The following is a 23,593-nucleotide window of genomic DNA, read 5'->3' on the forward strand; positions in this document are numbered from 1 at the left end:
GGGAAGACATAGCCAGTGTCTCTTTAAACAAGACCATCCTCTGGGACAGGAGGTGATGGTGGTGGTGTAAGCTCTGGACACTCAGGGAAAAGTACCTTGAGAGGTGTGTTGTAAAAAGACCGGTTCAGGAGATTTATGCGGTTGTGCTGTGTGCCATTACAAATCATGTTCTTTAGCTGATCCACAGGATATTTTGATCTTCTGTAAATGTATTGATACTTTTAACCTATAAGGCATCTTGAAATCCAGCACCTTGATGAAACAAGATGACAGAGAAGAGTGATTTTTATCCCTGTAGATACATTTCCATTCCTGCAGTAGTTGTTGTTCATATTGATGTTCACATTTTATTTTAGTAAAATGTAACATTTGTAGCCAGGGGAATATTAGTGATATTAATTTACAGTAAAAATGCTGAATGCTTCAAATCATTTTGGTAGTAAACTTAAGGCCAAATTCTCTGCTTATATTAAATGATGCAGCTCTCCTGACTTCAGTAGCACTGTTCCTTTTACGTTGATCAAGAATTTGGCCCCAGGGAGTGCATTTATGATGCTAATACCAATTGCTGTTTTCAGTGTCATAACTGATTCCATCTGGAGTTTTTTTTATAGCCTCCTCTTTTTTCCCCTTTCTTTTATAGTCAGAGCTACCTTCAAGCTGCAAGTGATGTCCCTGGGGGCCACAACATGGATCCCTCCGCAAACTACAATTCCCCAAAGTTCCGATCAAGGAATCAGAGCTATATGAGAGCAGTGAGCACACTCAGTCAGGCCAGCTGTGTTAGTCAGGTGGGAATCTATTGTTAAATCTTTTACTGTGAGCTATTTACATATACAGGACTAGCTACTAAAAATGGAAAATTTGTTTTTCTTGATTAATATTAGAGGAGTGAGGATGTAAGTAGTCACAAAGTAATTCAAGCTTCAAGTAATTTAATATTGAAGGAAGATGGTATGATTAAAAAGAGACAGTCAAATTGCAAATTATGCCAAAAAACTGCAAAATCAGAATTTCCCTTTTAAGAAATCCACCCTACATATAAATATATACAGTGTTGCCTTTTAGTTTCACTGGGTTCCCACTTCGTCTTGTACAGGAAGAGGGCATGAACAGGAACGCTCAGAGGCTGTTCTCTAGACCATTCATTATTATGTATACCTCTCTCATGTCACCTTTTCATCTTCATACCTCTCTAAATTAAACAAACCTAACCTTTTCAATGTCCCTTCATGTGGAAGTCTGTCCAGGCTTTTAAAAAATGTCATTGCCCCTGTCTGGACATTTACCATTTCTGCTTCATCCTTGTCGAGATGGGATGACCAGAATTCAGTGAGGTATACCATCACTTTATATAATGATATTATGTTAAGTAGTATTCTGTTTCTTCCTTAATATACATTAATATTGTTTGCCTTATTTGACAATCACTATGCACGGAGAAAGTGTTTTTCATTGAGCTGTTCCTAATAATAATTAGGATCTTTTTCTAACTCATTAGAGTAGTGTATATGATGGTTCATATTCTTTCAGGATTCGCAACCTTGCTGTTGTCCACAGTGAATTTCATTTGCCATCCTTTGCTCAATTATCTTGCTTAATTAGATCCTACTGAAGTTCCTCAGTATGTCCTTCGGTCTTGACCAACGTAAATAATTTTGTGTCATCTACATATTTTGCCATTTCACTGTTCAATCTTTTCCAACTCAGAAACATATATATTAAATAACACAGAATATAAACTAAATACATTCAGTTAACAAGTTCTGAGCCTTTGCTATTTCCTGGTCCCTTCCTATGACATCGCACTCTGCATGTTCCATCAATATGATAGCAGTTCAGTGTTTTTATTTCTGTTATATCAATGGGTTCCCTTCCCACCCTCTACTGCTCAGGACTGAATTGAGGGATACTGATGGACTATATATTTAAGAAGTATATATTCACTCTTGCAATTTGTATTTTAAAATTATTATTTTGCAAGTGTCAACAAACTTTGTTTGAAAAAAGTAGTAAGGAATTTCATCATGTAATTATTGACTGAGGCCAAGGTTTTCAAATGTTACAGGTGATTCTGGGTGCCTCCATTTGTGGGTGCCCAACCTGAGATGCCTTCAAGGACCCTGATTTTCACAAAGTGATGAATGTTAATACTTTGAATTAAGCACTGTTAAAGTATCTCAAATTGGGAGGCTCCAAAAATTACTAGTCACTTTTGAAAATCTTGGCATAAGTTATCATAACTCTCTTGGTCAATCGTGTAAGCAAAAGATGATTTAGAATAAGTTTTCTTTTCCCTTCCCAGACTTCATTTATTAGAAATATAAAAATGATAATTTTATGAAGGACAAAATAATTCATTTCACAGTGGACTTAATTGCCAAGATGCCTTTCTAGAAAATTAGAATAACAGCCTTTCATGGGGCTCAGAGGTTCTGTAAGAAATTTCTATATGCTTGATTAATGAAAACTATGGAAAATTTGCAGTGATTTTTCCCCCAAAAATGAATAAGAGTTATTGACCACAATATATAATAAAAAGCAATATCATCCAGATGTGGAGGCTGGTGAGGTTATGAGGTTGACTAGATATTTATATGATTTTGTTTCTTTCATTCTGCTTTAATAAATGATTATATAAAATACATATTATTGTCATTTACTGCTCTCTCCATTATTCAGCTTCTAAATTCTCTTTGGACGAATATTATTTCCACTTATCCAGCCAAATGCTACAATTTGATATTTAGTACATTCCTAATAATTATCCGAGAATGTCTCCAAAATGAATCATACAAATTCATGGTGAAATTAACAATTGTCCAGTGTAAAAAGAGATAGTAAATGGACATAGTAAAACTAAGTAAAACTAAATGGCCCAACTTGATGATCACTTTAGATAAGCTATTACCAGCAGGACAGTGGGGTGGGAGGAGGTATTGTTTCATATTCTCTGTGTGTATATAAAGTCTGCTGCAGTTTCCACGGTATGCATCCGATGAAGTGAGCTGTAGCTCACGAAAGCTCATGCTCAAATAAATTGGTTAGTCTCTAAGGTGCCACAAGTACTCCTTTTCTTTAAGCTCTTTTTTAACACCAAGCACTTGACATTAATATATTTCAGTCCATGTTGTGATTGGCTAAATAAAAATAATAAAAAAGAAAAATATGATGTGAATAGGGCTAGAAAGAGTGTTTAAAAATGAAATCAGTATGTGGGAACTGATGCTCAGCTGATTTAAATCAGCCTAATTCACTATATTTAATAGAGCAACACCAGTTAACACTATTTATGGCTGTGACACATGGTATTTACATAGTTTCTGTCAGTACAGAGCAGATTATTTCTGTTGGGGTTTCCCCAAGATCTCTTCTACTGCGTTTCCTAAGAATTCAGTGTAATTCCAGTTTCATCACTTAAACTTCTTTATTTGGCATACAGCAAACCTACACTGAGTTAATCAGACTGAACCATAAGGGGTGGGCATAGGGTATACCTATGGTACACAGAAACCCCCCTTCTATATATACATACATTCACTTTACATTGCATCACTCATTTTGGCATTGGCTAGGTTGCTTTGTAGGAATCACTGCCTGTACACCATGCTCTGTCCACTCACTGTCCATGTACAACTTACTCTTTTCCCCATGACAACAGTAGTTTTAGTAATTTGAACCAACATTAATAATAGGCTCGGTGTATGAACTGGGGTGTGCAAACTTGCCTCCTCTGGTATAGTCCACTAGAGTGTAATTCTACATAGAATCCTAGAAATGTAGGACTGGAAGCTACCTCAATAGGTCATCTAGTCCAGTACCTTGCACTCAAGGAAGGACTAAGTAACAACTAGACAATTCCTGACAGGTGTTTTTCTAACCTGTTCTTAAAACCCTCCAATGACAGAGATTCCACAACCTCCCTAGGCAATTTGTTCCAGTGCTTAACTACCCGCACGCTGAGGAAGTTTTTCCTAATGTCCAACCTAATCCTCTCTTGCTTCAATTTAAGCCTATTGCTTGTTCTGTCCTCAGAAGTTAAGGAATACAATTTTTCACCCTCCTCCTTGAAACAACCCCACTCGTTCTGCCCTGCCAGCTTGACTGTAAACCATTGATACTACTCTGTGGGAATGGTTTTTCCAACCAGCTATGCACTCAACTTTAGGTAGCTCCATCTAGGCTATATTTCCCTAGTTTGTTTATGAGAAGGTCATGCAAGATAGTATCAAAAGCCTTACTAAAGTAAAGGTATACCACATCTACCACTTCCCCACATCCACAAGGCTTGTTACCCTCTCGAAGAAAGCTATTAGGTTGGTTTGACATGATTGGTTCTTGACAAATCCATGTTGACAGTTACTTATCATCTTATTATCTTTTAGGTGTTTGCAAATTGATTGCTTGATTATTTGCTCCATTATCTTTTCAGGTACTCAAAGGTAAGCTGACTGGCCTGTAATTCCCCAGGTTGTCCTTATTCCCCATTTTATAGATTGGCACTATATTTGCCCTCTTCTAGTCCTCTGGAATCTCTCCCATCTTCCATGAGTTTTCAAAAATAATCACTAATGGCTCAGATATCTCTTCAGTCAGATCTCTGAGAATTCTAGAATGTATTGCATCAGGCCCTGCCAACTTGAAGACATCTAACTTGTCTAAGTAACTTTTAACTTGTTCTTTTCTTATTTTAACCTCAGATCCTACCTCATTTTCACTGGCATTCACTTGTTAGACGTCCAATTGCTATTAACCGTTTTGGTGAAAACTGAAACACAAAAGGCATTTAGGACTTCTGCCATTTCCATATTTTCTATTATTGTCTTTCCCCCTCATTGAGTAATGGGCCTACCCTGTCCTTGATTTTCTTCTTGCTTTTTAATGTATTTGTAGAATGCTTTCTTGTTTCCCTTTATGTCTCTAGCTAGTTTAATCTCATTTTGTGCCTTGGCCTTTCTAATTTTGTCCCTACATGCTTGTGTTGTTTTTTATATTCATCCTTTGTAATTTGACCTAGTTTCCACTTTTTGTAGGACTCTTTTTTGAGTTTCAGATCACTGAAGATCTCCTGGCTAAGCCAGGGTGGTCTCTTGCCATACTTCTTATCTTTCTTACATAGTGAGATAGTTTGTTCTTGTGCCCTAAATAATATCACTTTCAAAAACTGCCAACTCTCTTGAACTGTTTGCTTCCCTTGGTATCTTACCTACCAACACCCTGAGTTTGCTAAAGTCTAACTTCTTGAAATCCATTATCTTTATTCTGCTGTTTTCCCTCCTACTATTCCTTAGAATCATGAACTCTATCATTTCATGATGACTTTCACCCAAGCTGCCTTCCACTTTCAAATTCTCAACCAGTTCCTCCCTATTTGTCAAAATCAAATCTAGAACAGTCTGTCTCCTAGTTGCTTTCTCTACCTTCTGAAAGAAAAAATAGTTTCCAATGCATTCCAAGAACTTGCTGGATAATCTGCCTTGCTGTATTATTTTCCAAATGGATATCTGGGTAGTTGAAGTTCCCCATCACCACCAAACCCTGTATTTTGGATTATATTGTTCTTTTTTAAAAAAGCCTCGTCCACTTCTTCTTCCTGGTTTGGTGGTCTATCCTACCATGACATTATAGGCTTGCTCTGCCTTTAAAGCCTCCTTCTGTAATTTTAACTTTGCTTTTATTTTAATTACATTATAAAAACTGGTACTTTTTCATTTATTAATACAGGAAATGTAGGTATGAAACAAAATATAGGCCAATTAAAATAACATTTCCTGGGTCTGTACCAGGAGTGGTCTTCTTCAGCCACCACACAATACTTATTACCTCCATGAGCAGTTTTTACTTCACCAGTGTCCCAGCATCTCAACTGTACTGTGAAATTTAGAGACTGTTCCCCCAGAATGAACATACATGCTGACAACTCTGTCTGTAAACCAGTACACCTGCACCCATAAGTGTCTCCTAGATGCCAACAGCAGGACAAGTCTGGGGCTTTCCAGATCTTGCATGGTCTTTCCACAGTATTTGAGGAGGGAAAATAAATTTCTTCCACACTGTATGGGTTACAGTGGTTTTACATTTAACTTCATGGTATTGGACCCCAGTTAATTTTCGTGCCCTTCTCCAACTGGTGTTACCTATCTTGTGCCAAATTTTTAACTTTTATGTGGTGATAAAAGAGGGCAAGTTTTTCTTGATCCATATCACTCGAGGCTGCTTTTACTTTGTATAGCATGTATCCCTCATATATTACACAAGATATTATTATTAGAACACATTGACTTAATGCCAAACTTCTTTAAAAGCAATTACAGCAATATGTATACTATATAGAGTGTAACATAAACTTACTAAAATCTCAAATAGCTAAAATACAAAAACCGCTGTATTTTAGCAACATTTTGTTTTACTGTTGTTACTTCCTTTTTTCTTTCTCTTTTTTTCTTGGCATTTTAGCTACTTGAGGTTTTAGTAAGTTGACTGTTACACTTCACTTTTTTTGACAGGAAGTTTTTTTAAAACATTTTTTTCTTTTTTCACAGTTTGCTGTTTGAGCTGATCAATGCCCCTTGCATTGCTTTAAATTATTTTTTTACACAGGTTACATTTCCACTACTTTGCTGTACCCAGGTTGCATTTCCCCTACTACATTCAGAAGCAGTTAAGCCATAGAGAAATCCCTAATTTCTTCAGTGATTTTAACTAACTCATCCATAGTCAGACAATTTAAATCAGATTGTCCCTATACCTGCAGCAGCCAGCACAATTAATTTATTACAGACACAAAGTGCCCCACCCCCCTTTTTTAGAGTGGCCGTAAGTCATGTTGGAGAGAAAAGCATAGTGGTGGTAGTTGTCACCACTTGACCTTCCTTTGCATAATTTGATTACTAAGAATTTCACTAGGCATGAATGCACTGAGTTATATTGCCATAACTGGGTTTCATTATTAAACCAAGTATTCTTTTTTCTTTCTTTCTTTTTCTTAACACTTTAAAGTCCCTTTTAACATTTTATACACTAAAGTCCTTTTTAACACTTTTACTTTTACTGCCCCTGACTATTTATTCCCCTCCAAGATCTCCAGTGTTAATCTGTGCAAAAATTTAGCTGCATGTACTTTTTTTTAAAGTAGTCACTTCAGTTTTTCACTGTTTAATAAGACATTTCCCTAGACCTTACTAGCTGCCAAATTCTGGGACTATAACTCTTCTATTTTATTTCCTAGAATAACACATTTCTCAGCTGACTTTTCCTCAGTGGTCTAAGCTTATTTTTTATGACTTTTGCTCTTATTTCTTAAGTTAGTATACTTTGCCTGCACAACTGTACTCTCTAAATTGAATGGCTGCTTTTTACTTCGGATTTTTTTTTTAACTTTTTAAGGAATCTTTTCCATTTAGTTTCTTTCCTCCTCTTACAACTTTCATTTGCTTTTTATGCTTTTAGCATTCATTTTTCAAAGTAGTACATTTTGTTTGTAATGTTTTAGCCACTAGAAATAATCCTTGTAAAGCTGCTGCTTTGATCTGGGCTTTCTTTACATTAATATAAAAACAAACAAACTAGATGCTATTTTTATGGCTGCCAATGGATCCTATTTTTTGAAAATGTCAGTGACATTCAATAGACCTCTGCTGTGCTTTGCCAAATATTCTTTTTTAAAAAAAATTGAATACGACTCCCTGGAGTTCCTTTTTCACCTGGATCCAGTCTCCCTCTAATCTTTCTCTATAGGGTCCTCCCTTAGATTTAATCCACTTCTCCAGCATGATGCTAACTTCCTCATATTTAAACCCTTAAACCCTACCAATGCCATTTCTCTTAATGCTAGGTTGCGACCCTCATACTAAGGGTATAAGGGTATATATGTTACCAGCTCTAGACGAGCGTATCCAAGTCATGGCACCGCTATGTTAGGGTTCCTCTGTGGCCTCTTCCACTTGGTTCCCCATGAATTCAGTCTCACTCCAGTCTTGTCAGTTTGGTTCCTTTATTTGGCATGCATCAAAGCTATGGTGAGTTGATCCGACTCAACCGTAAGGGGTGGGTATGGGGTGTACCACACATCCAAAGTCACACAAAAAAACCCTTCCTTTATATACATGTACACATCACATTTCATTCACTAGACATTCCAACATGTGTTTGGGGTTTGACTTAGTTACCATACTTTATAGAAACCAATCCCTGCCCCCTGCACTGTCCATGTACAGCTTACTGTTTACCTCATCTTTATGGTCCCAACTTATCTTATCCATTGTTATTTTGTCCATGGTAAATGGTTTCCTTGGTGCCCCTAGCTAAATACAGACATTCTGTTTCCAGCTTGCTGGTCCATTTACCTCCCTAATCCTGTCTCTAGAGAAAAAAATAAGGCCTCGCCCATGTCCAGTTACTCATGGACCAGGTACTGATTTGTGTTGACAATTTTTAATAAAAAAAGGTCCAGAGTGTGGTGTTAGCTCTCAATCACAGACAGACACTTCACCATCCCAATCGAGGGCAACGCATACAGCTGCAGACGCATCTGTTCTGTTGCAATGCAAGTGGCAAGTGATTCTTTTCTTCTGTCAGTTAGCACACTTTGGGCTTAAATTGTGGCACTGGGTGACATAGATAGCTCCTGGAGCTCCCGCATAGCAAGGGGAAAAGAACAATCTGCAACATCCCCTTTAAAGGGTGCTGTACACACAAAGCTATGTGGCCAGTAAATTTGTTGAGTTGTGCACAGAAGGTACTATTCAGCCCACTTCTCCACTATGCTTGCAGGCTAGGGTAAATATAACTCAAGAGTCTGAAAATTCAGACTCGTTTGATTCAATGTCTCAGGTAAAAGACCAGATATAATTAAATGGTATTGAATGGGTCTTCTCTCTCCAGTTGTGATAGTGGATAGATTTCCTAATCAGTGTATAGAGATTTGGATTGTTGGATGTATCTGTTAGTGTTCTTCATATTTATTAAATATAAATAAACCAAATGGAAACTAACGATGGTCATCTAAAACATACTATATATGGCTAATGTAAAGTGCTAAAATGTGAATGTGTTCAGAAGGGTTTCCTAATCTTTAATTATTTGCTAAACAGTTCTTCATCAATGCACAGGTGTCCACTTGACAGACGTTGAAGCCATGATGATCACAAACAAAGCAAGTCAAAAATCAAATGCATTGTTGTTATTTATTCAGATGAGTGAAGCAGAGGTCAATGGGCAATTTGAGTCGGTGTGTGAATCAGTGTTTAGTGAAGTTGAAGCTCAGGCAATGGATGCCCTTGACCTCCCTGGATGCTTCCGAACAAGAAGCCACAGTTACCTGAGGGCCATTCAGGCAGGTTACTCCCAAGATGATGAATGTATCCCTGCTATGGGATCTTCCAACATCACCTCAACTGTCAGGTCAACAACAGGTAAGAAAATCTATTCTGGCCTCCTTCACATGTAAAAATAATCAGGATGGAAAATGGTGCATGAGACTGAAAGCCTGTTTTTCCCTGTGTAATTATCATAATTGATATTGTCTTTTATGTTGATATAGTACCTTGAGAATCAGGCCTTCCTTTAATATTGTACTGTAGTGCCTGCATGTTTGAATGTGTAGTTATGAATAATTTCATTTTCATTAGAACTTGTAAGTGGGCCTGGACTATAATGGGCCTGAATTTGAGCATAGACTTAACTTCACCTGCTTTGCTCACCTGCACAGTTTTGCAAGTGCAAATAATTGCAGGCAAAAAATGGTGTTATTTAGATATTTAAATAACTGATTGCACCTGCCTGTCTTGAAATTAAACATCTAAAAGAGATCAGTTACATTCACAATCAGTTAGGCCCTTAAATTGCAGGTACAAGAAGGGAAGATGGGGTTTAAATATCTGGTCCAAACTCTTAGGGATAGGGCAGGGTGTAACTTACTTAACTCTGGAAAGGGTATGACAGATAAGGATCATATACAGTGGCATATTTCACGTATCTTCACTGTTACTCATCAGTAATCATTATCATTCATTATTATTCAACTCATTTTTAGGATTCTTTCACACCTTTAGAGCTACTTTTTTTCTTTTAAGTTGCTTAACAAAGAGATTGATTTTATTATTTTATTATTTTTAACTGTCATTTATAGAGAAAGGTGAGCAAATATTGTACAGATAAGTTAGAAAACTAAACTGAATCCATTATAACATTTGTGAAGTTATCCAAATCTATTTTTACATTCCCAAATATATTCCTGTCACACTCAGTGATACTGACCTATCCTCATATTGCTGAAATGAGATTCCACATTCACAGAAAGTAAAAATATAGCCCAAACAAAAAATGAAACAAGCCTACTTAAATTGATTTTTGACATATTTACTATACAGCAGAGCAGTAGGAGCTATTGAGCAGAAAGCAATTGTTGTCTTTCATTATCATCAGCATACAGTACTACCAAGAGCATTCTGTGTTATTTTATCTTCAATGTATCATTTTATACAACACAGCTTAATGAGATATTGTAAGCAACTCCTAAAATACAAATAGTTATTGTTACTTCCCTCACCACATGTATACACATTTCCATCCCACGTTTAGAAGCTTTAATAACTCTGTCATCAAGGGATAAAATATATAAAGCAATAAAACTTTTAATAGCCACCAATGGGACTACATTCTTCCCAGCTGTTGTATAGCACCGTATGATGAATATGAAGATACTGTTGCATGGACTGAGACCAAAGCAGTCAAACGTGGGTGCCTAAATATGGGTTTTTATACCTGACTTTAGGCACCGAAGTTAGAACATTTCTAGATCTAACTTAGAAGACAAGTTGGTTGACTTATCTACCTGAGATACTGTGACTTTGCATTCCAGCTTAAACACAGCCTTCCCATTCAGGAGAGCACTTTCTTTTTCCTGGAGTCATAAAGTTGAATAGAATATGATATGTTTGGCAAAATCATCAGATTAGACAATAAATATGACTGCGTCCCATTGTTCTTTCCTCATGAAAAATGCTATACATTGATTAGCAGTCTGCTGGTTAAATTATGTGGTTTTGAAAACTCTAACCTTCATTTCACGCATGATTTCCTTCCTATTTCTGGAATGATTTATCAGATAGATTTTGTTGTCTAAATACATAATATTTCTTATTAGTCAAGGTCAGGAAATAGTGACACCATAGCAAAAAAAAGACTATAGGAAAACTGGTAATTAGAAATGGGGCCCTAAAGAGAACTCTGTTTCCAAATCCCATAGACTTTAGAAGGTTCCGAATCTGGATCTGTATTCAGATTTTTCAGTTTGTGACATTCTCTAATAAAAATTATTATCCCTGTGCCACGGAACAAGTTTGTTCGTAACTTTTACGGGGTTACTGACCTAAGACAAATATTCAAATCAGAAATATTTATTAGATTTGCAAGGGAGAGCACTGATTATGTGGTTCAATATTAATTGAAATTTCCAGTTTCCAAACAAGTCATTAGCTGTAAAACCATGGAATAACTGTTTCATATTTCTCTCTTCAGCATTTAGCACTTTAGAGACAGATGCTTCTTTTCATATTATTGCTACATTTCAAATAACCCCTTACTTCCTCCTTTACTTATCTGAAAATTGTAAAAGAAGTTATTAGATACAATACAATGTAAGAGGCTGGCCGATATTTAACATGCCCATAGGCTTCTTTCAAATAAAAGCGACAAAGGTTAAAGTTCCATTTCAACCTTCAGTGCAAATTCACCCTTTTGAATCTTTAGGAAGATTAATTTTGGTCAGATTTTTTCCCCGCTGCTGCTATTATAAGCCCTTCTTGGCAAAGTCATTAAGGCCATTTCTTAGAAAATTAACAGGAAACACAATTTCATTATTAGTTTAAATATTAGTAATAGGAGCCGTGGCTGCCTTTTATCAATGTTGTAAAGAAATGAAATTGTAGCACAGACTAGAAATTGTAGCATTAGACTTAGCTAAAAGATTTAATAATGTAAGAGAAAATGTAAATATTTCATCTCTGAATTTAATTATGGAACTATCTATTTTGGATGTATATTTATATATACATTTATAAAACTTAGTTTGTCAAAAGATGCTTACAAATGTGGACAGACACATAGGTTTCATTCAGAATGGCAGGAAAGCTACCGCTTTATTCAATAGTACGTGGGACATATTTGCTCATCCTGTTAGAAGCATTAGGATGTCCTCATAACATTTGGAAAGAGGGTTACCATAGTCAACTCTTCCAATATTTAAACCACTTTCCAGAGACATACGTGATCCCAGGACATGCTCTTGAGTACTGATGATTACTATGGGTTAGCTTTTTGTGCCGGTAAACTGGGCTATCCATTGGACGAATCCCTATCCACCCTTACTTGTCAGATTGATTTTTTTCTTCTGTGGGAGGAAGCAAAACTCTCCCCTAACCTCAGCCAGGTTGTAAAACAGGGTTATTTTTTGCAATACCACCTAAACAGTGAACTGAGGCTACTTACTTGGTAGAATTCAAAATGATGTAATCTTACTCCAAGAAAGGAAACACCAGATTGGCGATGAATGTGAACATGAAGACTCAGGGACAGTACCTATACTTTTGGCCTTATCTAAATCAGGAAGAAGCCAGTGCCCCACTCATCCTTATGGTCCAGTGAGAATAAGTGACAATGACCCAAAGCAGTCCACATTGTTGGAGACCAATGGTAAATCCCACTCGTCTGTATGACTCTTGCCAAGACTAATTATGATTCACTGTGGTTAAGAACTTTCTGTCCATCTTCTATAAGAATGGTCAGAAGTTGGGAATGGATGGATCACTTGATGATTATCTGTTCTGTTCATTCCCTCTGGGGCACCAGGCACTGGCCACTGTTGGAAGACTGGATACTGGGCTAGATGGACCTTTAGTCTGACCCAGTATGGCTGTTCTTATGTTCCATTGTTTTGTTAAGTGGATAATGTTGTAACCTTTCTGCCAAGTGGTGGCAATAGCAGGAAAGGCTGAATTCAATTTTTAAACAAAACCAGCTCAAGCCCCCACCCAGAAATCTGGGAAAACTAAACACCACCCCTGGGCACCTGTGATAGGCATTACTTTCCTACTTACAAGCATTGAGTCTGTGTATAACAAAAGAAAATTTTATTAAGGGGAGCATTAATGCTGTGTTGTCCAGCATTAATCTGGGAAAACAATGACTCGGCAATATGCAGACAATAAGTAAAACACTTGCCCCCTTGTATCTTGGGCAACACTTTGCCTCAGTTTCCCATCTTGTGCTGTGATAGTTCAGTGGACAAATGTCCCTTTAACATTCCACTCCCCACTGTTGCACCTCACTCACAGTTTGTTGCTTGAGCTCAATGAAGTCCCTGAGTCCAGGGGTGTGCTCAAGTGGGTTAACCTCCATCCCCAGGGGAGTGGGGAGAGTGAACAAGTGATCTCTTTGCCACTGTAGATATACTGTCACTGAAGCTGCTCACCCTTGTCGCTGCTGCTAGTAGTGATGCCATATTCTGAGATTCCACTGCCCAGCCCCGTTCTTATTTTGGTTAAGAGGGTATATGGCAAAGTCCAAAGCAAACACCAAGAATTCCCATTCCCAAAGATGCCTTTTTCCCCACTCTTGTTTACATATCACAAACTCTTCTTTATAGCTAAGTTCAAAATCATACATGCATACCCCCAAACTTTTCCCAGGGCAACACTGGCCTGAAAGGAAAAATATAGCTTAAACTGACAGCTTACTTTCCTGTCTCAGTGTCAAGGTTCCTCCCCCACTCTGAACTCTAGGGTACAGATGTGGGGACCTGCATGAAAAACCTCCTAAGCTTATCTTTACCAGCTTAGGTCAAAACTTCCCCAAGGTACAAAATATTCCACCCGTTGTCCTTGGATTGGCCGCTACCACCACCAAACTAATACTGGTTACTGGGGAAGAGCTGTTTGGATGTGTCTTTCCCCCCAAAATGCTTCCCAAAACCTTGCACCCCACTTCCTGGACAAGGTTTGGTAAAAAGCCTCACCAATTTGCATAGGTGACCACAGACCCAAACCCTTGGATCTGAGAACAATGAAAAAGCATTCAGTTTTCTTACAAGAAGACTTTTAATAAAAATAGAAGTAAATAGAAATAAAGAAATCCCCCCTGTAAAATCAGGATGGTAGATATCTTACAGGGTAATTAGATTCAAAAACATAGAGAACCCCTCTAGGCAAAACCTTAAGTTACAAAAAAGATACACAGACAGAAATAGTTATTCTATTCAGCACAATTCTTTTCTCAGCCATTTAAAGAAATCATAATCTAACACATACCTAGCTAGATTACTTACTAAAAGTTCTAAGACTCCATTCCTGGTCTATCCCCGACAAAGACCAGTATAAGACAGACACACAGACCCTTTGTTTCTCTCCCTCCTCCCAGCTTTTGAAAGTATCTTGTCTCCTCATTGGTCATTTTGGTCAGGTGCCAGCGAGGTTACCTTTAGCTTCTTAACCCTTTACAGGTGAGAGGAGCTTTCCCCTGGCCAGGAGGGATTTCAAAGGGGTTTACCCTTCCCTTTATATTTATGACACTCAGCGAGAGACCCTTAGTATTTCTGGATCTCTGCAGGTCTGTCAAATTCTCCTTATGAGGGAAGAAAGCTACTAATATACAAAATCTGCTTCCCAGCATGCCGTGCTGAAATCCTGCTCTATGACTCTCAGCATTGCCAGGAAACTACAATGCTCAGTGTGTCCTCATTACTGCAGGAATATGGAGTTTGTACCCACCTACACTCTGAAACTGTGGCCTCAGGCTCTAAACAGAGTTAGCAGCCTGGATTTTTCTTCCAAACTGCACACTGCAACCCTGAGACCACTTCTTCTTCCTTGTTAGCTGCCTTCCTTGTTGCTCTGGTATGTTCCCAGAGTAAAAACCTAGAATGCAACACTGCTGAGCCCAGTGGATTTTTTTCAACAGTTTAAAAGGCCAGTATACTCCATTTCCAACCACTTACATTCTTTTTTTCAGGCAGCAGGAAGTGGAATTACTTCAGACCAGGTTATTCAACAGTTTATTCCATCCAATTCACACTCTGCAGTCTCCTAACCTTCCCTTCCTAATACTTCTTCAATGATCCCTATCAGGAGAAAGCACTAAAGAATTAAATTATCTGTCTCCTCCAAATGCTTGCTATAGAGGAGGTCCCTCAGCAGCAAAGGAGAGGGTTTCTATTCCTGTTACTTTCTTATTTCCAAGATAAAAGGTGGATCAAAGTAACCTGAACAAGTACATCAAATGGTGATACTAGCATCCATAGTCCCATCTCTAAGGCAAGCCGGGTGTCTGCTGCTTCCCCCTTGCCATTCAGTAGTGTTCCGGGTGTGTGCTGCCCACTAAAGGTTTGGATAGAGGATTTGTGCGTGTGTGTAAGAGAGAGAGAGAGATGATTTGATCCTAATGCCTTAATAGGAAAAAAAATCCCCAAACTATCAATTAAAATAAAACCAAAAGAGGAAAAAAAAAACACAACCACATTCAAACAGAGCTGATCTGCATAGTAACCATCTTCCTGTGTGCCCTGAAGCTCATTAAACTGGTCTTGGAGCACCACCAAAGGGAATGAGGTCCAAAGCCAGGGATTCTTAAATGAAAAAAAGACCCAACTCTGGACTATGAGAATTTTACCCCAAAGGAATGAATAACGAGTGCACTGCAGTTGATCTTCACTGAGTCACTGGGATGTAAGGTGAGAGGCTGTCTCTCAGAAGGAATCCCAGACCCATTTAGGTTTTAACAACTGGAGGGAAGGGTTATATTGGTACAGCAGAAAACTCTTGCTCTAGAGGGTGGTAAAGTGACCAATAACCAGTTCTGGAACTTGTAAGGTACCTGTTCCTTGGAATCATTCACCATAATTTGAACCAGTATTTGACCCTTTTCTGTCAGCTGGTAGCTGGGAGAATCTATGGATTAGCAAATAGCCACTGGTGAATAATGGGGAATTTGTTTAGTTAAATGAACCTATCTCAACCAGTTGCACTCAGACTAGTAAAGGGTTGTGAAAAATAAATAGAATTCCATATTTATTAAACGATTGAACTGTAATTCCAAATCCAGTTGGTCACATAGCACGAGATAGTTTCAGTTATAGCTAGGGCTCTACCAAATTCATGGCCATGAAAAATACATCATGGACCATGAAATCTGGTCTCCCACAATGAAATCTGGCCTTTTGTGTCCTTTTACCCTATACTATATAGATTTCACAAGGAGACCAGCGTTTCTCAAATTGGGGGTCCTCACCCAAAAAGGAGTTGTGGGGGGGGTCGCCAGGCTATTTTAGGGGGGTCGCAGTATTGCCAGCCTTACTTCTGCGCTGCTGCCTTCAGAGCTGGGCAGCCAGAGAGCAGCGGCTGTTAGCCGGGTGCCCAGCTCTGAAGGCTGCTCTCCGCCAGCAGCAGCGCAGAAGAGTGGCAATACCATACCAGGCCACCCTTATTTCTGTGCTGCTACCTTCAGAGCTGGGCGGCCGGAGCATGGTGGCTGCAGATTGAGGGCCCAGCTCTGCAGGCAGCAGCGCAGAAGTCAGGGTAGCAATACCACAACCCCACCTACAATAACCCCCCCCCACTACTGTTTGGGGGGTTAGGACCCTACTATTACAACATCATGAAATTTCAGATTTAAATAGCTGAAATAATGAAATTTACTATTTTTAAAATCCTATGACTATGAAATTGACCAAAATGAACCGTGAATTTGGTAGGGCCCGAGTTATAGTTCACTCCACCAGTCAATAATAAAATATCCTCGGACTTTCAGATTTCCTTTCTCTTGCCGAAAATTATTTTCAGTTCTGTCATTATAAAACTATCTCTAATAACTAGATCCAAATGGGGAAGTTTTGAGTGTGATCTGTAGGTATTTAGTCACAGAAGTCCTGTTAATGAAAATGAGACTTGTGAGGTTATGTTCCAACAACCATGCTTCAGGACTCCCCTGATGCCTGATATTTCATTTAGCTGGTGAGCTGCAGTTCAGCACAGTGCCTGTTACTAAACCAGCAAGCATTCTTCTTGCCATCTGAACCATAAAGATGAGTTATACTTCCTCTTCAAGGCTATGGAGATACTGAATATAGGGAAATGTATCAGTCATGCTGTGCACAAAAGAGTCAGATGTTTGGTCTGAACACAGGACTGGAAGCCACTCTATTTTTGGCTCTGATAGTGACTCCTGTATCCTTGGGTAAGTGGGTTTCCCCATCTGTACACACAGGATATGATTATCCATCTCACTTGGGTATTGTGTGGGTTAGCTGTTTGTAGAGCCCTTTAAAATGAAAGGCACCATATAAAATGAATTGTTGTATTATTTTTATTATTCAAGTTGGTTTAGTAATTTATAATTATCATTAATCTAGGAGAACTGTCATCTTGCACCATCTTGTACCATTTCATTGCATGATACTTCTTTTAAGGTTAATTGATTATACCAGTATTTCTCAGCTTTTTCAGGTTGGTGACTCCTTAATGAAAGTCAAACATTTTCACAACCACCTATAAAAGTAAGAGTAAAAACGTATCAACAATCATAATGATAACCCTGGGTGTCTGTGTGTGTATGTGTGTGTTTAGAGATTGGCAGAAATACTTGACGTTGAAGGAAAAAGGTGTGTGGGAAGGCGGGCTGGGGGACAAGATTTTCTTGGCTGTAGATTGTAATAATATATTCAATAGCCTGTGACTCCCCTGATCATACTTCATGACCCTCCTTGGGCCAGGGAAGGGGTTGAGAAACACTGAATTATACTAATATGGGGACTGATCCTACTTCACTTAAAGCCAATGGCAAAACTCCCATTGACTTTAATAGGAGCAGGATTACCCAGTAGTTCCTTTTCCTCTCTGCTGCCCTTTGATAAGTGAAGAACATACTTTCAATGCTTGTAATATATTTTTAAATGCCGCATTATTAAATTCACATTTTTCCCACCTCCTTCCTGCTGCTGAAAATCTAAGATCATGTTTTGTAGTGCAATTTAAATATTTTAGAAGAACAAAGAAATTGTCTAGAACGGTGAAACAGCTGTCAACACTACTTTGCTGTCTACAGGATGCTAAATTCTGGTTAGACTATAATTTCTTACTAATTAACTGATCTAAAATAGAACCCTTCGTAACTAGTCCATCAACGATTCCACAACGTTGGTGTTGCCCACATCTCTCTTTTAACTTTAGTACACGCTTACAGTGTGTGACCTTGATGTCTTGCTTGACTTACATTTCTGTTCTGAGATTAACATTAATTACACTGTCAAAATAGATTTTACCGTCTATGTAGAATGAGCTGCCTTCAGAGCTAGATTCTTCCAATATGGAGGCAATGATTTACACACTGAATGACTTGAATATTGTAATTCCTTTTATATTGTTCTCCTTCAAGTTCTAATTAGGAGATTGCTGTGTGTTAAAATGCTACTCTTTAGACTTCAACATTTTCAAAATTTAGTGGTCACATTTCCCAGTTTATTTGTTTTGTTGGTTTCCTGTACGATGTCACATAGATTCATCGATTTTACAGCTAGAAGGGTCTGTTGTGATCATCAAGTAAGCCACAGAATTGTAACTAGTCATTTCTGCACCACACCCAATGGCTTGTAATTCATCTTGCGTATCGCATGAACAATAAATCTTTTGTATTGTCTCAAATGGCTTCATGGATTCGATTCAGTGCTGAGATGTCAAGAACAGATGATACATCACATGCTGCGTTAAAAGTATCATTGGTATAAGACTTGTCCAGCAGCAGTGACCTGGTGTTTCAGAAAATAGTCCTATATTTTTTTAAATACAAACACAATAGACACTAACCTAGCCCATCTGTACTGCACACAGTGATAATGATAATGTGCCAGATCCTCTCCTGGTGCAAATTGGCCTAGCTCCATTGACTTCCATGTTGGTGACTTCATTGGAGCTACACTGATTTATGCCAGCTGAGGATCTGGCCCAATGTTTAATACTTTACAAGCAAATTCAAAACTACAGAAATATATAGGATTTGGTCCCATCCATTAACATTTCTATACAGCAGGTCTTCAGACAAGACTTTGGACCAGATTATTACGATTTGCTGTGTGGCTGTGCATGGGGAAAGAGATCGTGGAGCGATCTCCTCTCTTCCTGCAGAAACCAATCACAACCAGCAACCCTTGCCCTGGACCAGCAAAGTTGGTTGACTGCAGAGAGTAACACACAGTGCAGTTGCTTTGCTCTGCTGCATGCCAGAGTGCTCCAGATGAGCTGCCACTGAGGGTATGTCTATACTGCAGTCAGGGGGGTGAGGGGGTATGATTGCAGCACAACCAAACTATCTTAACTCTAGCTAGCACAAGTACCAGTAACATTGAAACTGCAGCAGCCCGGGCTTCAGCATGAGCTGTACAAACCTGCCCAGCGTGTTGGGTACTTCCTTGGGCAGCTAGCCCACACTGAAGTCTGTCCTGCCGCAGCTTCACTGCTATTGGTACTTGTGTTATCTAGATGAAAGCTAGCTTGGGTACATCTGTACACGGTGCATCTGCACCTCTGATGGCCGTATAGATATACCCTGAGATGAAGCATGTATGTACTGCCCCCCACGTAAGGCCGGTGCCTCAAAGGCATGATAGAATTCTTTGTAACTAAACTGCTCCATCAAAAAACCTGAGCACATGGTTAATTGCAGCTTTTTAATCTTAAGGATTGTGCCAGAATGTGGTAATATGTGGCCAATTCTTAATTATATATTAGATGTGTGACAGATGTGTACTCCTATCCTTGATTTCTAAACATTGTATTTTGTGATCAGTTAAATCTGATCTCTGACAACCAATCTACCTTTGAGTGACCCAGCCGGGAAAATGAATAGGAACTATTACAACACAATGGCCCAACAACCAAACTATGTAAGAAGCTATTTAACTTTAAATATTTAGCTAGATTTCACTCTAGTCTGTGATAAAAACAGATAAAAGTTCTGGTAGAACTGAAGTGCAGGGAAAGCAGAGTACTCCCCGAGGAAGTACCAGCACACAAAGGTCACTGTGACTATATTAACGGTTTCCCATCTGCCCATCTCTGGAAAGCAGCAAGAATGATTCTTTTTAAAGAGACAGAGAGAGAGAGACAAGAGAAACTCCCTGGCAATAGGCAGGAGGGCATGCTAGTGGGCCAAACTAGGGGCTTGATTACACTTACAGCGCTGCTCTACTGTAGTGCTTAGTGAAGAGGCTACCTAAGCCAATAGGAGAGCTTCTCCCATTGGTGTGGGGACTCCATCTCCATGAGAGACGATGACTATGTCAATGGGAGAGACTCTCTCATCAACATATTGCTTTCTACACCAGGGGTTAGGTCGGCATAACTATGTCACTGAAGGGGGTGGATTTTGCATACCCCTGAGCGACATAGTTATCCCGACATAAGTTGGTGGCATAGCCCAAGCCTCAGATTTGATCTCTGGAAACATGTGAGCATGTAAGCCTCTTTGTCCTGGAATGGTGATTAAGATCACCAATCTGATTAGCTTTTGGGGAAAAGTAAAAATGTAGCTATGATAAGAAAATCATTAATTTTTGTTTAAAATATACTTTTTCCTTAATTTCCAAAATAACTTGTTTTTTAAAGAATTTGGTTGTAAGTTTGCAATATCCAATTCTGTCCTAGAAGTAAAACACCCAGAAATATTCCAAAAGAGAAGGGCTCTGGAGTCTGGGGCACTCTGGTCCCAGGATAAGGATGAAAAGATCCTTTTCCAGTAGAACAAAAGGCCGAAGTGGGCACCCAGGCAGGAAATGACTGAGAAACCAAAGAGCAGACCAGCAGGGTGGAAGGGCCAGTGGATAACAAGGATATATTCTTGAAGCCTGATTTGCCACCACTCTGCACCTTGTGTAGTCATTTACACTTGTCCAGTGTAAATGCAAAGTGTCTGTGAAACACTGCCATTCTGATATGGTAGCATTTTACATTCACTTTGCGCACATACTATTGATTTCACCAGGTGCAAGTGTTGTGTCTCCTTCTATTTTGTGTCTTAAATAGTGTTCTATAAATTACAAGTTTCCCTGCAATTTAACTTTCTTTGGCCCAGATTAATTGACTTTCATGTGCTTTTTGCTCTCTGATCAGTTTTGATTTTAAATAATAATAATTGCATGGAGTAATTAAATTGGATGGCAAGGAATGGGCATTGTAACAGTTGTCTGTGGAGAAGTGCAAAAATGTATTTTCCTCTATTCAGATCATGAAAAATTCCTATGAATTGGAATATTTCCCTAAGATCTATACCCAGAAGACTCATTTTTGTTTGAGATGTTTCAGAATCCTCCCAGTTTCTTGTGGCTCTCCTTTTTAAATGCCCTACATCATGGTGATGTCCTTTCCCTCGGGAGCCCGTCAGCACTCATGTCAGGTAGTGGGGAGGGTCACAGCAAGGGGAGGCATTTTTTCCTTGTGGTCCATACTGAGTACATACTGTTTCTGCATGTAAGAGAGGGACCAAGCTCAAGACTGTAAATGTGGATCCTGTGCATTACAGGTGCTACTAGACTCTCTGGCTAGCCCCAAGTGACTAATTTATGTTAACTTTTGCCCATTCCTTCAGTTGATCCATCTTTGTTTACCCAAAGCCACATATGCATTATATCTAATCGCAAAAAGAAAAGGAGGACTAGTGGCACCTTAGAGACTAACCAATTTATTTATTAAATTGGTTAGTCTCTAAGGTGCCACTAGTCCTCCTTTTCTTTTTGCGAATACAGACTAACACGGCTGCTACTCTGAAACCTGTCATTATATCTAATCATTTCTAAAGCATCTCATTATTATTGAGCGCAGAAATGTATTGATGCAGGTAAGAAACCACTGGCTAGATCTCACACTTCTACTTTCCTTTTGTCTATGTACATATGAAATGAACCTATGTGACATTCTCCTAATCTCTGAAAGTTGTTTTACATGGCCATTAGAGACCAGATTGTGAAGTCGATTGATGACCTGCTTATTAAATATAAAAACCATGTCTCAGACACCTCTTTTTTAAAGGAAGGGCTTTTATCCTTCAAATGGGGCATGGATTTATAGGAAATCCCTCAAAGGGGTCATCCTTTGATCAGCAAATAAAATCATTTAAGTGCTCAAGATATCATAATTCAAAAGCTCCATTTGCTTTCTGCAGTCAGTAGTCTTTTAATGTTCATTATTCTTTGTTTTTAAAAGTGATTTTTTTTTGCAGCCATGAGTACTTAAAAAAAAAAAGTTCCATATTTCTGCTGCATGCGAAAGCATTTCTAACAAAGCAAGGCGGTGCTTTAAGGACACTTTATAGGTGACCATTTTCAATGATGTAAATGAATTTGATTATAAGAATTCTCATAATGATCAGAAGATCACACAATGAATTTAGTACTCTCTATGTTTGGGTCCAAATTTTGTCACGCCCTTAAACTGGCTGGCACAAGGAAACTTTCCTCTTGCACAGTTGCAGGTTTTGCACTCTGGCAGAGCAAAGGAAGCTCCAAGGGAGTACTAGCCTCACCTTCCTTCTGCACTAGTCAAGAGAACAGGAGAAAACATAGTGCATTCTTTCCAACAGCAGCTCAGTTGTCTTGCTCCTCTGAAATCTGGGGCACATTGTATCTTCCTGAAGCAAGTAACCAGACCCAGGATGAATAAAGCTTGTTACTCAGGAAATCTGTTGTGCTTTCCCCTGGATAATGGCATCTTCCCCTTGAGTTAGTGTTTAATGTCATTAAATTAATGGTTATGTTGATTCATAAGAAAAGGGTGATCACATTGTGCACATGCACTGACAACTGTGGGTGAATTAGAAAGCTGCATCTCTTGAAGGTGGCTGAACTGTGACCTCATGAAATTCGATGTCCGATCCAAAATACTAGGTCTCACCTCTTGCCTTTCGTCTTGAAATCTTCTGATTCACTTAGATAATCCTAGGCCTAGTTATTTGTAATAATCTCAGTCTGAAGAGCATTTCATTTCTAGTAGAAATTATATTTGCATTGAAAAAAATTGGTTAGACTGAGTAACTGAATTATTCCTAGAACTGTTTCTACAATACTCAGAAAATTCAGCAAAATGCAACGAGGTCTAAGGGAGAAAATCTGCTTTCAGTTATACCAGTTACATCTAAAAATGCCTTTCATTGAAGAGATAAATCAGTAGAAATACTTCGGATTTATACCAGTTTTTTCCCGTCTGAAACCTAAACTGTAAGCTTTCTGGGGCAGAGATTGTCTTCTGTACAACGTATCTGTACAGTGCCTACCATACTGATTTCTGATTATGCTTCATAAGAGATATCATAATGCAAATATTAATGAAAGTTGAACATGGTTCAGAGGATGCATCATTAATGGGCATATTTGGGCCAAACTCAGTGGTGATAGAGAGTTATATATATATTATACGTGATGTAATAAGTGACTATATAGTGTGCCAATTTGGCACTGTGTGGGTGTGCAAACCACATGTAACTTGAGGGAAGATAGCACCTCCCACACTGCAACTTGAGACCATTGCTTCTTGTTCTGTCATCTGCGACCACTGAGAAC

General features: G+C 38.6%; 1 protein-coding gene across 1 annotated transcript in view; it reads left to right on the forward strand.

Moving 5' to 3' along the window:
- DLGAP2 (DLG associated protein 2) overlaps positions 1–23,593 on the forward strand; it is a 695,707-nt gene that overhangs the window by 634,143 nt on the left and 37,971 nt on the right. The window contains exons 8-9 of the mRNA XM_073336187.1: positions 644–791; positions 9,194–9,413. Of these exons, the coding sequence (XP_073192288.1) occupies positions 644–791; positions 9,194–9,413 (368 nt within the window). The remainder of the gene's footprint in view (positions 1–643; positions 792–9,193; positions 9,414–23,593) is intronic.

The sequence above is a fragment of the Lepidochelys kempii genome, chromosome 3 (assembly GCF_965140285.1).
Source record: "Lepidochelys kempii isolate rLepKem1 chromosome 3, rLepKem1.hap1, whole genome shotgun sequence".
NCBI lineage: Eukaryota > Metazoa > Chordata > Testudines > Cheloniidae > Lepidochelys > Lepidochelys kempii.